Raw genomic sequence first — 17,340 nt, 5'->3', positions numbered from 1 at the left:
TTTCTGCCTTTTCTTTCTATGATTTCCTTTCCATCATTTGTGGAGGTAAAGACGACAACTCCCATGAATCCACGCTCATTCACAGCGTCATCAAGTTATGCCTTTGTTTCGAATAAGTGACCTCTATTGGTGAAAATTACATATTGTGCCTTTAATGTTTTTGAAAGAAGTCTCGTGCTCACCAAGGCTGCATTTATTTGATCAAAAATGCAAAAAACTGAAATATTGTGAAATATTATTACAATTTAAATGAACTTTTCTCTATTTGAATATGTTTTATATTTTATTTTATTTCTGTGATGTCAAAGCTGAATTTTCAGCAGCCATTACTCCAGTCTTCAATGTCACATGATTGTTCAGAATATCATGCAGATTTGGTGCTCAATAATCATTTCTTATTATTATCAATGTTGAAAACATGTAGTGCTGCTTAATATTTTTGTGGAAACCCCGATTTTTTTCTTTTTTCAGGATTCTTTGATGAATTGAAAGTTCACAGAAGCCTGAAACCGGTTAAAAATGTCACTTTCAATAAGCACAATATCTCTATCAGTAAATCTAATGATTATTCTTATATTCCCAGTTTGTCCTTTTAATAATGAATAAACTGTATTCAGTTTAACACATTCAATTAACCTTTTTAAGGCCAGAAAACAAAATAGCCTACTTTTGCTAGCCTCCCGCAGCAGTCCAATGGGCCATTCTCAGTTATGTTAGTACCACTGATGCTTCGCTTTTATATCTTTCAGAGCTTTGATGAAAAAAGGATTACTGTTAACTTTGGTAGCTCTAATTAATATGCTACTAACAAACTGGCAGTAATCAGTCTCTTTCCTCTCATATATTCAACTTCATCACAGTTATAGCTTGGGAAAAAACACAAGGTCTCTTGACATTGATAGGGACATGTCCGTATCGTTCACCCCTAATCTACACCCGTTTCCAACAGAGGAAAAGAACACAGAAGCCTGAAACCCATTAAAACGGGCCCAGCATGAAGAAAACACAAAACAGATAGTGAAGAGAACAAGAAGCAGAGAGGATGGACAGGAGTGCATGAGATGAGACAAGGATTGGAGATTGCAGTCATTAAGCGAAGGACCGCACTAAGCCGATCTGGTGTCTGTGCCATTCATACCGTTTTCCTCACCTTCGCATCCTCTCTCCACCTGGCCGGCGTTGGACAGTGCGTCTGACAGCAGGTCTGGCAAACGGCCGTTCAGGTCCACAGATGCCAAGCAGCCCTGGAAGCCCTCTTTAGAATGCACCAGCTTTGGCAAGTCCTTATACATCTCTTTGGCCACACCTCCCACATACAAATCACCTGTAGAGACAGGAAATATTATGCTCTGACTGAAAATGTCTTTTCATTTCAACTATCAGGGGAGCATGTTATGTAAACACCCATGGAAAAAGTGCACCACTTCCCCCTGCTGGTCCATTTGTTTATTGCAATACACAACATGTGAATACAACTTGGACCTAAGGTAAAGAACACGTATACACTGCTGTTCAAAGGTTTGGGGTCAGTAAGGTTTTCTTTTTTTTTTCATACTTTCATTCAGCAAGGATGCATTACATTGATCAAACATGACAGTAATGACATAAGCTAGTATAACATTATAAATTATTTCTATTTCAAAAAATGCTGTTCTTTTGAATTTTGAAAACTTTCTATTCATCAAAAAATCCCCAAAAAAACTATCATGGTTTCCACAAAAATATTAAGCATTATAAGGGTTTTTTACATTTAAAAAAAGAGGGAAAAAAAGTTCTAAAATAGTGTTGTCAAAAGTACCGACTTCGATACCACGTTGGTACTAAACTTTTAAAAATATGACGCTTTTAGCGCTGTGTTGAGAGGACCAGTCCGCTGCTTTTAAACGCTCCCGTGTGTATCTGTGTAAGCGCTCGGTGAAGAGCATCATTGATGTCTATTTACAACATGTTTTTGAAGCGCTGATCATTGTCACAGACATATCTGATGAGTGTGTGAACAACGGCCAATCAGAGGTGTTTACAAATCTGCTCAACAGCGCTCAAAGCATCACATTTTTAAAATTTCAGTACTGACTTGGTACCGAAGTTGGTACTTCTGACAACACTATTCTAAAAGATCATATGACACTGATCATATGAATGCTGAAAATTCAGCTTTGCCATTACATGATTAAAATTATTTTTTAAATTAAATTATTAAAACACTTGAAATTGTAATAATATTTCACAATATTTACATTTACATATTACATTTACTGCATTTTTGATCTAGTAAATGCAGCCTTGGTGAGCAAAAGAGACTTTGTTAAAAAACACTGAAAATGTTTGAATGGTAGTGTACACCCAATAAAATAATATAATATAATATAATATAATATAATATAATATAATATAATATAATATCTAGTTCAGCTTAAATGATCAGAGAATTCATTCTCATGAAGAAAATATCAAAAGTACCTTTCAGATCCAGGTTCTTAGCTCCCATGGTAGTCTGTGTGGTGATTTTGGTATCTATTTTGACAGTGTGAAGGTTGTTTGTATCTCTTGAGATCATCACATTGTGCCAGTGATTGTCATTCAGAGGTGTGTTGGAATTTCCTTTGATGAGATGAGCTCCATTTCCCAGATCTGACACATAATGGAGATATCTGCATGCAAACAGTCATGAAAACAATTAGTGAATGAATTATTCAAATAATAATATTCTATGCATTCAAATCAAACGTGGCACATTAAAAATGAATGAATCTCACCCTTTTACCAGCTCTACTACTATAAAGTCATTGCCATCTCCTCGGTTGTACAGGATGAGCCCATCTGGTGAAGTGGTTTTAAACTGGAAGAACAAGTGCATGGAGTAATAGGCCTGCAGGGTGGGCAGGGTCACATAGCTAGAGCGAGACTTGAAGGTCACCGGATCTGCCACGATGCTCCTGTAGCCGATCATGGCGTTCAGTTCACAGTAGTCAATGTCGCCATTCTTGCACAGGTCAATGTAGGACATGCCATTGAAGGACAGACCCTGCAGGTGTCCAATGAAGTTGGAGGGCACGGCGGGCATGTACCGCTTCTCTGTAACGATGCCTGTTTCCACATTGTGGAACTCCAGCTGCGTGTGGTCCCCCGTGATTTGACCTTACCAAGGCGAATAATCGAAAACAGATTAATGCAGGAAGGGTAGGGTGTCAAAACACAGGCCCTGTCCCCACTGCCACCCAAAGGGTGATGTAATGTTGCACACAGTATATACTGTCTTGTAGTAGACAAATGGGACAACATACGGTCTTGTGGATTTCACAGACAAGTACAAGCCAGTGTAAGACTACATAAAGTGCGCTATTCAGGACAGGGCCACAGTGTTCATCTCAAATTTACTGCAGCAAAATGAGATTTTTAACAAACATTGAAGACTAGAAAACACGAAAGCATAAAGAGTTGGAAGAATGTCAGAAGTATTTTAGGGAAATTGAAGGAAAAAAGGTTAACTTCATATTTCTGCAATCCAGTGGGAGAGAAAGAAGTCCTTAAATATTTTAAAAACCTCTTTTAAAGCTTCCCAAGAGAAAGCTCTTTCACTCTAAAATCAGTAAGGTTATGTGAGTATAATGTATTCCCTCAGTGGTTTGGCCTCCAAATGCATCAGCATTAAGTGAAATACCAGTCTATTTCAAAGTGTCGAGTACACACTAGTAGGTTCAGCAAGAAACTAAAGTTGATTGTACTGCACTGTGGGAAAGCACTAACTTTGTCATATTGCGCTTCATTCAATGGGCAAATTGCAAAAGGTGTTTTAGCCCCTTGAGGAGCACTGGGGGAAGGCTATTGGAAAGTGAGACACTCAATCCCTTCATGAATGGCTCTTCCACAAGACCATTAACAAAGTAGCAAAGTGCGAAGATTACTTAAAGGAAATGATTATGATCATGTGCTACCGGGTGGCGCGTCCGATTCATTCATCTACAGGTGATTTTTTTTTTTTATCTTACATGGGATTTTAAAACTCTCTCTTACACCCAGTAACTATATCAACAAAAATGTATATACATTTATATTTATATATCAATTTATTTACATATAAAATACCTGTGGTTTCATATTTTGAAATTATACCTAGTATTTACACTACTGTTCAAAAGTTTGGGTTTTTAATTAGGAATAAATACTTCTGTTTATCAAAGATGCATTCAATTTATCAAAAGTGACAGTAAAGACTTACATATTGTTACAAATTTTTTTTTTTATAAGATTGTTACAAGAACAGTTTGAACTTTCTATTCAAAGAATCCTGAAAAATTGTATCACTGTTTCTAAAAAGTATTAAGCAGCTCAGCTGTTTTCAACATTGATATTACTAATAATAATTGTTTCTTGAGCAGCAAATCAGCATATTAGAATGATTTCGGAAGGATCATGTGACACTGAAGACTGGAAAATTCAGCTTTGCTGTCACATGAGTAAACTACATTTTAAAATATATATTTTTCATCAAATAAATCTTATCGACCCCAAACTTTTGAATGGTAGTGTATATACATTTTTATACATACATACAGCAAGAAATATTTACATATTTTCATAAAGCAAGTTAAAAACAAATACATATCAGAGACACAGAAGAGGTCATATTTGAATCATATTTTTTGGGTCTTTTTTTGCCATAGCAACCTTGAATTTTTTTATGTAATGTAAGTTAACGTTTTAATTTAAAATAAATTATCGGTGACTTAAATGTAGGTATAGGGTCAGACAATAATAATAACTATTCACTTCACATGCTCTACACTTCAGAGCAGGGCACAGGATGCTCACTATCAAAGCTGAAGAATATTTGAGAATATGATATACCTTCAGATGGCTGGAGGTCATCCACCGTTAGCTTCAGACTTTTGCCTCTTCTGACAACACGAACTGTGTGCCATTCGTTGTCATTCAAGTTCTGGCCCGCAAATATGGTCTCTGGACCTTTACCTATAACATGTCCCACACAGCGGTTAACAGAGGGTAGAACGACAGAGAGTGATAGAGAGACAGAGGAAGAAAGGGGTTGTGAAACGGGATAAACTAAAAAAAAGGGGGTGTAGAGAGGTGACTGATATCCATGTAGAGAAAAAAGAAAAAAAGAAGGTTCATAGAGAAACAGCGGAGGAAATGATACTGTCACACATCACACTCACACATTTAAATCTATCTACTATATGTCCTGTGGTCTCGCCCTAAAAAAAAAAAAAAAAACAACAAAAAATGATTTGTTAGCATACATAAAGTGCTCTCAACTGATTTATCCCACTTCCGCCACCAGATGGAGCCATTCAACTGTTTTTATGACGGCCCTCCTTGAGGAAACCGGCCTGCGTCTGTTATTTCAGTCGAGTGATGTTCGGCTGCATATGCGTCTCACGTCCTTACAATTCCTGAGCGGTTTGGGAAGCACATCCAAAAACCTACAGACTGTAAACTCTATTCGAGAAAGCAATTTCTCGCCTGTAGAGCCTCCCCTTATCCCGTTCGCTTGGCGGCGAGTTCGACGGGGCCCCCGGACCTCCAGGCTCCAATCGAGCTTCCACTAGATGATCAGAGCGCGCGAAGAGGAGCCTGCAGGCTTTGTGATTTCAGCCGCTCTGGCTCTCTTTGACACGTCGTTGTCTCTCCTAATCAGTCAGACTGCCGCTAAGAGGGCAGCGTGTCATTGTCAGGGGCCCCTGCAGCCCATCTCACTTGATAACAGGTAAAAAGAGTTGCCATTAAAGAACTGCCAGGCTCCCAATCGATTTTCTATCCCTCCCTGCTCTCAATTACTATGAATCCAGATCAGCCGGCCATGAGCCAGCTCTGAAGGAAAGAAAAGCAGCAGCACGTAAGGTTTCAGACTGCGCAACAACGCCCCCTAAAGGAATCTTTGTAGATCTAAGAAAAAGAAAAAGCCACCACTGAGAGGAAACACTAAGGGGCAGTACCCATTAAGCCTCCGGCGATATACAAGACATGACATGTGCTTTTTTTAGGCCTCTGACCATCGCTGCAAAAGGATATATGTGAAAAGGTGACAGCGTGTGATTGGACAGCTGGAGAGACAGCTAAAGGTCCACGGCTGCTATGCCTTTATTAGGAAGTCATGTTCAGACAAACTCACAAGCAGCAAAGACAAAAAGCCTTTCCCTCTGTCTGGGAGGGCAGCTTGTTGCCATGGAACTGGGGCAGATGGTTGCGTGTGTCCGGTCACTTTGATTCTCATCTCCCAGGGTAGAGAGAGAGGGCAGAGTTAAATAAGACAGAGGCGGGCAGGGGCTGGCTAGAGAGCTCTGACAGGACAGGGCTAGCAGGAGAACACATACTAGACGCGCACACATATACACGCACAATCGTCTAGGCCAGGAGAGATGAGATGCATTGATATCTAGCTCATCCAGCTGAGAACGATACCCATGTGAAACAAGTGCAGGCAGCCATTTTGAGACAGGACGATCTTCATATTGAGGACACAGTAATTCAGCTCTACTGGGACTGACTAATCAGCAATGCTAAAAGCGTTTTACAAACTCTTTGATCGACTGGCATTTTTAAAATATGCATGTGTTACAGCTCAATTTTTCTTTTTTTTCACAATGTATTGGCCAGAGTTAGAAATTAACCAGGGCAAAAAAAACTATCAAAAGGGACAGAAATGCTGTAGATGTTTTAAATGTGAGGGTAAAAAATACAATAATAAAAATAATTATAATATAATATAATATAATATAATATAATATAATATAATATAATATATGCTGCAGAAAGTGACAAAAATGCCATATTTAAAAAAAATTAAGATATAAGATAGAGTAATTATATATATAAAAAATTGAAATTTTTATATATATATATATATATATATATATATATATATATATATAGGTAATTACTCTTTATCTTATATTTTTATATAATTTTATTCTTAATATTTATATAATTTTATTCTTAATATTTATTATTAATTGTTTTATTTTAAGTTTTTTTTTTTGTTTTTTTTTTGCATAAATAGACTATATACTGTAGGTTTAGAAAAAATATAGAAGGTAACGGTAGGTAAAAAGGTATAAGTAAAAAATAAAGGTTAAAAAAAAAAAAAAAAAAAAAAAAAAGATCAATTCCAGGAGGCAAATATTGACCCTTCCCTTTATAATAAAATTAATTTCTGACACTGGTGTCCTGTGTCCTACACACATGTCCACGCCCACCCATGTGTGAGGGGTTTAATTTATTAGGAATTATGGTTACTGATAATAAAAAAAATGTGAAATTATAATTCAAACAGGAGGAAACTCTGTCTGTTTTTCTGTTCATCAATGGAGCAGAGCAGGTTAAAACATTAACTTCAAATCACAGCATGATAAATAACCACAACATAAAACTACAACCTTAAACCAATACACCTCACATTTCATTCTGTCGTATGAAGCAGTTTTTATAGAAAATAATTTAAAGGTCATCAAAATCCGAACAGCCGAACCATTTCGACGGTGCAACTGTAAATGTCAGAGACCCAAGGTGAAAATATGGATCCCCGAAGTGCAAACCTCTAACTAGCCAAAATGCTGCTCTCAACCTATAGCCTGATTTAGCCAAGAGCGTATAGTGACCCCACTAGTTTCTAAATATACATCTTTCATCCTGCTGACACTCAGACCATATTAACAACCCATGAGCTGATGTGACAGCACTCTCTTAGTTGAACACACTGTCACCCTGGGGGAGGCAGAGTCCCTAATTGGCAACGGCTTGTTCTTCGTGTCAGAAGAAGAACAACGCTCATAAACACACACACACACACGAACCAATGACAGGAGTAGCTATGGCTGACACAGATAATTAATGAGGATACAAAAACAGAGAGATGAGACTGCACAATAGCAGGCTGTTCAAACATGTAAAGCCCCTGCTTCTGTTTCTCCACGGGAGCTTAAATAAAACATCTCCTTTTGCTCAGAATCCCTGATTCTGTCTTTTTGTTATAGACTCAGACAATTAGAAACCGTGTCCTTGAGCACAGAAAAAGATGCAGCAAGACAGATATCACCATACATTTTGAGGGTTGAATTGACTTAAAAATCTATGAACACCCACATGTGCTAGAAAAAACAAAATGGCCACCATCCATGGCCTGTTTCTTAAATTTACCAAAAAGAAAAAGGCTTCCTTTTTACTTCCTAAGTAGGATGAATGACTTGACAGAAAACATGCAGAAACAAAAACAAACAATTTTAGAAAGAATAAAAAAATAAATAAAATAAATAAATAAAAAAAAAAGAACGAAAAATATTACCACAGAAGCACATATATTTTAAAGGTAGAATTAACATCCACATTTGCTACAGGTAAAAAACAAAATGGCTGCCATCAATGTCCTGTTTTTAATGCTTAATATCTTTTATGCTCACCAAGGCTGCATTAATTTGATCAAAAATACTGTAAAACTATAATATTGTGAATTATTTTATCATTACAGTTTAAAAGAACTGTTTTCTATTTTAATACATTTTCAAATAAAATGTACGAGGAGTACAAAGCTGAATTTTCAGCATCATTACTACAGTTATTTGAAATAGGATCTTTTGTAACATTATACATGTCTTTACTGTCACTTTTGATCAATTTAATGCATCCTTGCTGAATAAAATATTAATTTCTTTAAAGAAATATATATATAAAAAAATGGCCACCCTGTTTCTGATGCACACATTTATCAAACACATACTGTTTCTCTTTCAGTTCCTCTGCGGGAAAAAAAATGCAATAAACCCAACAAAATGAATAAAACTGTTCATAATAGTTCTGGGGGAAGAAATCTTACTGAATTTGCTTCCTGAGTGACTTGTAAATTGATATAACAGAATGTAAACAAGCAGCACACAGCAGAGTCAGACTCTTTTTCTGTGTGTTGTGTTAAAAGGTAAACTCTCTGCAGGGGACTACTGTGTGAAACTTTTCCATTTCTGATTTGTTTATGAGACCTCTTACCCAACTGTATCGACGGGTGACAGACCACTTGTCGGAAATATCCGAACTTCCTTCTTCACTATCGATGTGGAATTGGTTCCTGTGATTTTCATGGGACCATTCACACCTTTTCCAACTTCCTCTCTGTTCATATGTAGTTGTGTATAATTATCTCCCAAGGCTCCTTACTGTGTGGGTAGATGCCCAACTGTGAGGGAGATGTGGAGAATCCTGACAGCTCCCGGCAACTTTGTGTTTTCGCACATCGTCAAGCTAGAGCTGTTTTGCTTCTTCAATGCCAAAACACCCAGCACAATCAGCAAGACACTGTGCTTCGTGAAGGTGAGTGCTTGATGGCTTGGGCCCATTTCAACTGTTCCCCCTGCAACCATTTCCCTCTAAGGAATAGATGCAGGTGAGGATGTTCTGGTAACTTTATTTAACGTCACCAGAATGCAGTCCCACTGGGGTAAAATCACATACATTTTGTACACAAATGAGATGTTGAGAGGACAGAGTATCCACTCGAACTCCTGGGACTCCTGATGGCTTGCTTTTGGAGACAAAATTGGGCCTTCATCAGGAAGCAACAAATCAGTTAAAGAGCCAATCATGTGGGATAAAAGGATTTGGGTCCGATGCCCAGTGGTTCAAACAAAGTCATCTGTCTTGCCCAGATCTGAACATCACTGCAGCGAACTGGGATACTGAGGCTGCGATGGAATGGGGGGCATCGTGATGTGACCATCTGCTCTATCACTCAGAAATTAGGCCAGGTTAGGGCTGAGATTGTGGGACCTTAATAAGTAAATGGCCTTTTAATACTATTCTCATAGGACAGACTCACAATGTGAGACTTATACAGTCAGCCACACCATGTAAAGATCAGTAAATACAGACAAACAAACACTCACACTGAGATCAGGCTCGGAGGCTAGCATTGCTTTTCACCCTGTCCGCCATTCTATCTGCATCACAAATGAAACCGGAGCATCACCACTGCATATTTATGAACACGGCCGCTTCAGTAAATGGCAACGCTGCTGCATATTTATAGAGGAGGTTGTTTCAGAGAAATGAGGTCCTTTTGAATTCACATGAATCTCTTGATTCTGGTAAAGAATGTTCTGAAAGCATCAAAATGTCTTCCCCTTGTCGACGGTAAATGCGTTTCTGCACAAGGTGTTATTAAATAATCAGTCTGGAGTTTGTTCATGAGATCTTCTGTTAGGGGACATGCGAATGTGCAAGGATTTGTTCACACAGGATGTGTTCTTGCATTCCACCTGTGCTATTTTGAAACATATAATTCAAATTTTGATATGCTGCTTGTCAAATCAATGTCCATTTTAAAAACGTAGACCAGATCAGATAATTCTGGGGGTGGCATAAGCATCTCAAATGTATTCAGTCCATCTATGGTGTATGGAAGTTAACGCACCTACACTGCAAAAAAGAATTGTTGGTTTAACTTAAAAAAGTAAGTTACCTGGTTTCCTTAAAATTTTGAGTTCATTGAAATTAAAAATTTGAGTTAATCTAATGAAGGCGATTGATTTAATCAACAGAAACTCAAAATATTATGTTATCTGAACTACATTAATTATCGAAGTTGATTTGACAAAAGAAAAAGTGTTGTGATAACAAATCAGGCCCTATTTGAATGATCTAAGCGCATGCCGCAGGTGCACTTAGAGCGTGTCCGAATCCTCTTTTGCTAGTTTAACTACGGAAAAAATGGTCAGCGCGCCAGGCGCATGGTCCAAAAGGGTTGTACCAAGTCTCTTAATGAGTCATGGGTGTGTTTTGGCTGAACATGCAATAAACCAATCAAGAGTCTCATCTCCCATTCCCTTTAAAAGCCAGTTCCGCTTGCACCATGGCGGATTCGCTATTTACATGGCGGAATTTGTCAGCGGAAAGACTGAACGTTTCTCCAGAGAGGAATCCTTTTATTTTCAATATTTAAAAATGTTTGTGTGCTGCTGCGCATCCCTGTTTGTGTAACAAGCAGAGTGTACGCGTGCTGTGCACTAGCCTATAGGCACATATTACTAACGCGCCTTTTAAATAACAAAAAAATAATAATATTGTGCCATTGACTTTTGACCAGGTTTCTGTTGGTCAATGGAGCAGTCATTTTCTGTTGCCTCAAAATAGCAACACGCCAACAATGCACCTGAACATACCTCGTTTTCAGACCAGCACGCCCATGGGCGAAAAGATGGGCGCGAGTGCATTTGCTATTTAATCAACTTGGAGCTGGATGTGAAAAAGAACTGTGCAGGGCTGAAACTAGCAAAAAACACTTGCGTTGAGTCTGCCGTCGCATTGCGCCGGGTGTATGATAGGGCCCTCTCTTTTCCATTCCGCTGTGCTGTCAAGCCATTTTTTAATCAAGAATCCATCCTGTGTGATTCTCTCCTATGTGCAGTCAATCTCTCTGTAAGAACATTTACATTCACAGTTATAATTGAGCTACAGCAGGTTATTGCATAGTCGAGCTAGTCTTTATCTGTCTAAGCATACATGACACAATGTGTAATCAAATATTTGAAGGATTAAGTACACACTGTGAGTCACCTCTGTCTTTCAGAACAAGAGCAGAATGAAGAGGCCAATTGTAGTGTGTTTTATGTGCACAGACTACTTTTCAAAAGTTTGGGGTCAGTAATATCAAACTAGATCAAAACTGATAAACAAAATGAATGCTATTCCTTATAAATTTCTTTTCATCGAAGAATCCTAAAAACTGTATCAGAGATTCCACAAAAATACAAAGTTGCACAACTATTTTCAACTTAAGAAATGTTTCTTGAGCACCAAATCAGCATATTAGAATGATTTCTGATCATGTGACACTCAAGACTGAAGTAATTGCTGATGAAAATTCAGCTCTGCCATAACAGGAATAAATTACACTTTAAAATATATTAAAATAGAAAACAGTTCATTTAAATGTCATAATAGTTCACAATTCTACTGTTTTGAGAGCCTTGGTGAGCATAAGTGGCTTCTTTAAAAACATTTGAAAAATCTTATCAAACTCAAACTTTTTAACAGTAATGTACATGCTAGACGAAGCCAAGCAACGATCACAAAAAAAACAGCATGATTTCAGTTAGTCTAAAGCGTTAACATGACATTAAAAATAATGGAATTATTGATTCAGTCAAACTGAATTTTTTTCAAGTTCATGGAAATGCTTTGTAGCTACAAATGCAGCTTGTCAGATTGCATGATATGAGCCAAGTGAGAAAAGCCAAGACAGACTGTGTGACTGTGTGACAACAGATTTTACGATATACATCATTGACTGGGCAGTCTGCGTCCGATCTGACATCCTTATTTGAGGACAAGCATGTCACACTATGAGATTCAAGACTGCTGAATTTGCCCTACGATGAAAGAACTAGAAAATAAATATTTCACAATCCCTAAAATTTGTCTCAGACAGCAGAATCGAGGCAAAAATCTAACAACGTGCACCCTAATTTGTCACTGGCCTGTTTACAAGACTACTGTGTCTGGGAGTGTGTTGTGCTCCCATTATGCAGAGGGAGTAGACGAAAGGATGTGGCAAAGCCCCCCGAGGAAGCTCAGGTGCTTTGTTATCTTGGGCATTCAGGTTAACACAGACAACTGCCTCATTGTCAAATTAGCCAATATACTGAGCTCAAGGTTGTGATGAAATAAAAAACAATAATATGTTCACAATAGCCCGTTAAGATGCACACGCAGAATACATTTAGTAAGACCATGGAACAAAGCACTTTATCAGATGATTTGATGACAGGTAAAATCCTTGAAATCTCTGGATGCGTTTGATTGGACGAGAAACTCTGCGGATTAACAAATTCACTGTTGTTACTATGCAACAGCACAAAGCAAATATTTCTGAAGGCCAAATTTGGATGCAGAGCCATATTAAGTTTGATAATGAGGGAACTGATCATTACGTTCATTCTTTGAATATGAATGAGCAATGGCAGTTTGGGGACATAAGAATCTACGATGAGTCACTCAAAGAGATACGTACCGGAAACAAGCAAACACAAAAACAAACAAAGACTCCTTTGAAAGAACCTTTAGAGACTGCTATTAATTACCCTGAGGCTTTTGGAGAATCAATGCCAGGGAAGGCTGGAGTTCTCAAATTAAAAAAAAAGAAAAAAAAAAAAAAGAGGAAAAAATAGATTGGCAAAGCCTGCAGAGATGGAGAACACCTATTTTTCTCCTCACATCACTTTTTTCTACTTCCAGTAAGTTCCTAAACACAAAACATCTATTTCCTGTTAAAGGGATAGTTCAAACAAACAGTAGAAATCTCTTATTTATTTTTGAAAAATATATTAGTGATAGTTTATAGTGACTATGTTAGAATGCACAAGTAGCCAGGTGTGTACAAAAAATGTATATAGTACAAAAGGGTAGGTTTAATTCACATTCACATTCACTATTAACTATGACTTTTCCCTCAATAAACTCCAAATTTACTGCTTATTAATAGTTAGTAAGGTAGTTGTTGTAGTGGTTAAGTTCAGGTGTTGGGTAGGATTAAAGGCCTGTTCACACTAAGAACAATAACTATAAAGATACTGATAAAGATATAGTTCTAAAAATCATTTTAAATATAAAAGAATAGCACTGTCCACACAACAGCTATAACGATAACGATATAGAGAAACGATATCGTTGGGATCACTTTCAGAATGATTTATTTCCAGCTGTTGAACGATAAAACACTGACAACCAATCAGAATCCCTTCTAATTTAAGAGCTCACGCATTTAAAATGGCAAATTAATCGCCGAGGTGCAGAAAAAGCCACCAATGTTTGACAAGTCAACCCTGCCTATTCAAGGATACTTTAAAGAAAATGGATATATGGAAAACAAACGGTTATACCCTTGTAATAAATGGTGATAAGTATTAACGATTATTCCAGGCTAGCAAACAGTGTAACATAAAATTACCTCAGGTATCCAGCGCTAGTTTCGACATTATCTTGCTTCCTTTGAAGTTGCAGTGGAAAAAGGTGTTGTTTTTATTTTATATTGACTTCGTCAGCTAAATTCACTGTTAGATTACATCGATTACACTAGCTAGATTCACTCGAAACATAGCATGCTGAGGACATCTGCTGGTTAAAGCAGTGTAAATGCAACAAGAACAACAAAAACATGTAGTCTACACACTTTGAAACAGCAGCGCGAGCTTAGAATAAACACAGTTATCGTTTGTTCGTTGGTGTGGACGCAAATAGAGTTATCATTATAGTTATCTTTACAGTTACATTTCTTAGTGTGAACGGGCCTTAAAGGATGTAGAATATGGTGATGCAGAATAAGGCATTAATATGTGCTTTATAAGTACTAATAAACAGCCAATTTGCAGGCTAATAAGCAACTAGTTAAAAGTGATAATTGTTCCCCATACTGAAGTGTTACCAAGTGTCCCAATTATCCTGAATTCACCCCTACCATAAAGAGTTTAATACTGCATAAATAATTAGCACAATAAACAACTTATTTTGTGACAGATCACACCTTTTAAGCTCCAAAAAGAAAGAAAGAAAGAATAACTATGACTAGATCACTGAATCAGTAAGATGAACTTAAAAACCAAATCAGTGCTCTTTTAAAAGAGTTTCTTTCAACCGGCTGAGTGGTTTACTAATAAGACTGATTCACATTTTTCTCTTCCCACCGGAAAACAAACACTTCCTGATGGTCTCTGCAGGGACCAGGAAGCAGCAAAAAGACGATGGAAAGAAAATAAGAGGCAGTCATTGGCTGTCAAGCTCGGGGCTGAGGAGGGATTTGAGGAGAGGCTCTCTGAGGAAATGATCTTTGCGAGGGTTATTGGAAACGGCGTGAGCTGGAGTGTGATCTGTGAGTGAGAAACTTAATCGCCTCTCCTCTCATTCCAGTCAGCTCCATTTCTCACATTCCTAGAAAATGGCTGCCAGGGAGCCTGAAGGCTCCTGCAGCCCACAGGCAAAAACTAGCCGTACCTGACAGCTCGCTCGCACTTTGGAAACACCACTCAAAGCCCTGCTGGCCGCAACACAGAGGCTTCGTAACCACAATGTTTTACACTTCTGAGAGCATACACACGCACGCACGCACATACATACAAATGAACAGTGCACATACAGAGGGCGCTTTGGTTCAGTATCATAGAGGCAGAGAGAAGAGGAAGAGAGGGGAAGAGTCACTTACTGGTAGTACAGTTTATCCTGATACAGTCTAGATGGGGGAGAACAGACAAGATGTAAATTCAGCCTTCAAGGTTATGACTGCAGACATCCATTACAACACATCGCCCACAAACTGGGGACGGACACGCAAACCAAGTGGAGTGGAGAGGCGCTGTTTCGCTGACCAGATACGCACCCTTTCTTTTCTACCTCCTGCGTGCCGATAATGAACCCCAGGTGGAGTGGATACAGACTCGCTGCCTGCGCTAATGAATATTCATGCCTTCACTGTGCCATAATACATTTAGAATTAGGGAAATTTGGCATGTATTGAAATGTGATTATACCCAGTTCCATACGAGTCTCGGGACTACTGAGTATTCAGAGGTAATTGATTAATTTGCTCTCTGGGTTAGCTCAGAAAGCGGCACAGGAAGCAGAAAAGAGAGAGAATCTTGCCAGAGAAACAGCCTGTCCTCGCCAATGGCGCTGCTGATGCTCTCATATGCACATTTTAAAACCATTTCCCTTTAATGAGTAAAAACAGACGAATTAAAGAACGACTCATATTTGAAGAATTTGGAAATGGGAAAAGGGCCGATGAGATGAGAGGGAGAGGAAAAACTTGTGTTTATAGACATGTCGCAGCAGAGCACCAGAGCGTGTCCACGGTAAGCCTTAGCCTCCTGGGAGAAGAGCTGAATTCAGAATGCTCCTGTAGATAAAAACACTCCAAAAAACCCACAGCCCTTGACTTGGAAGTTCACTTTTCCTGCTTGCATGTGAGAAGAACTGTAGGAATAACACGTTGTATGGAGGTTTGAGTGTGCACGAAAATAAAGAACACATCTCTCGGTAATTTCCCTAAAGGCAGTATACTGTCAGGATCATTATTAATGCTACTAATACTGCTTTTAAATAAATTCTATTCAGGTCTCAACAACAAGGGGTTTTTTTTTTTTTCTGCTGTAGTTTTTATTTTTGCTGCCAACATCTTCACTGGCCCCACCCACAAAAGAAAGATCACTTAAAATTTTTATATATTTTTCACATTTATTCAGACACCTTGAACATTTCATTCATTAATACAGTTTATTCACTATAATTAAAAAAATGGTAATAAAATATGACAAGATCTCAGAGTTAAACTGTGTCAGAAAAAATTAATCTTAATTATGTCAGATAACAAGCAAAATATGGTTAGGTCAAAGTGTCTGAATAATTTTTGGTTCCAAATTTTTATCAATTTTACTGGTAGTCCACTGTATGAAGAATAATAGATAATATGTCAGTTTACTTTATTTTGCTATACTCACTTACATTAATGAACTATAATGTTATAAAAATCATAAACCTTTGCTGATGATATACTAAAACATGATGAAAAACATTATTGATTGTGTTGTAGTTTTCACACTCCCTTAATGGGGCATTTTTGCTATTTCAACAAAACCTCATCTATGTTAGCCAGCTAGATGGCATTATGTTAGTGACATATTAGCAGAATTTACTACAACAATGTTGACTACAAGTTTTCAAGGCATAAAAATGGATGTACAAGAACAATAAATGTAAAGTTTTGTCAAATTGGCCAAAACTCTCGCACTTACATTCCTTATTGTTGAGCCCTGATATCACTTATTAACATTCAGGATGTTTAGCCTACAGCTACTTTTCCAAACCCCATGTTCCCATGTGAATCTGCCTTAACACTAAAACCTAAATCTTAGGTTAAAAAAAAAAAAAAAACTCAAGGTGAACGTTCTTTAAACACTAAAAAGTACAGTACCGCTGAGACTCCTTACTGAACAGCACAACACAACAGCTTTTGTTCTGGTTGGTACTGTATAATATAAAACCTTGCTTGAATCCTGTGAGAGGGCCCCGTTTCCCATTACTATCTTTTGCAAAACGTACTCCTGGAATGGAGAATCGATATTTCTCGTGCACAGCCCGGGCTGTCCCATGCTTCAGTGTGTGCTATGATGGAGTGCAGGGCCGAGAGGAATTCAGAGCATTACACAAATCCAGCTCTATCTTTTTCCCATGAGGCTGCAGCCCGTCGCGTGTCGTCAACCACAGTGAAAATCGTGGCCGCTAACAGCCAGAGAGCAACGTGTGTCCACCCTAACAGGGAGTGCAGTACCCTCAGGGGCAGAAGAA

At 38.0% G+C, this 17,340-nt stretch overlaps 1 protein-coding gene across 22 annotated transcripts in view; it reads right to left on the bottom strand.

Moving 5' to 3' along the window:
* The window catches only part of nrxn1a (neurexin 1a), a 193,417-nt gene that overhangs the window by 67,040 nt on the left and 109,037 nt on the right, over positions 1–17,340 (bottom strand). For 12 of the 22 annotated variants that reach the window (XM_051914378.1, XM_051914395.1, XM_051914385.1 and 9 more), the window contains 5 exons: positions 15,200–15,226; positions 4,849–4,971; positions 2,757–3,138; positions 2,461–2,651; positions 1,139–1,324 (listed from right to left, as the gene is read on the bottom strand). In XM_051914378.1, coding sequence (XP_051770338.1) covers positions 1,139–1,324; positions 2,461–2,651; positions 2,757–3,138; positions 4,849–4,971; positions 15,200–15,226 — 909 coding nt within the window. The remainder of the gene's footprint in view (positions 1–1,138; positions 1,325–2,460; positions 2,652–2,756; positions 3,139–4,848; positions 4,972–15,199; positions 15,227–17,340) is intronic. The other 10 variants (XM_051914381.1, XM_051914390.1, XM_051914396.1 and 7 more) reach the window with 3 other exon arrangements.

The sequence above is a fragment of the Ctenopharyngodon idella genome, chromosome 12, assembly GCF_019924925.1.
Source record: "Ctenopharyngodon idella isolate HZGC_01 chromosome 12, HZGC01, whole genome shotgun sequence".
Taxonomy (NCBI): domain Eukaryota; kingdom Metazoa; phylum Chordata; class Actinopteri; order Cypriniformes; family Xenocyprididae; genus Ctenopharyngodon; species Ctenopharyngodon idella.
The sequence above is the reverse complement of the archived record's forward strand: the minus strand, read 5'-3'. Positions and strand labels throughout refer to the sequence as shown.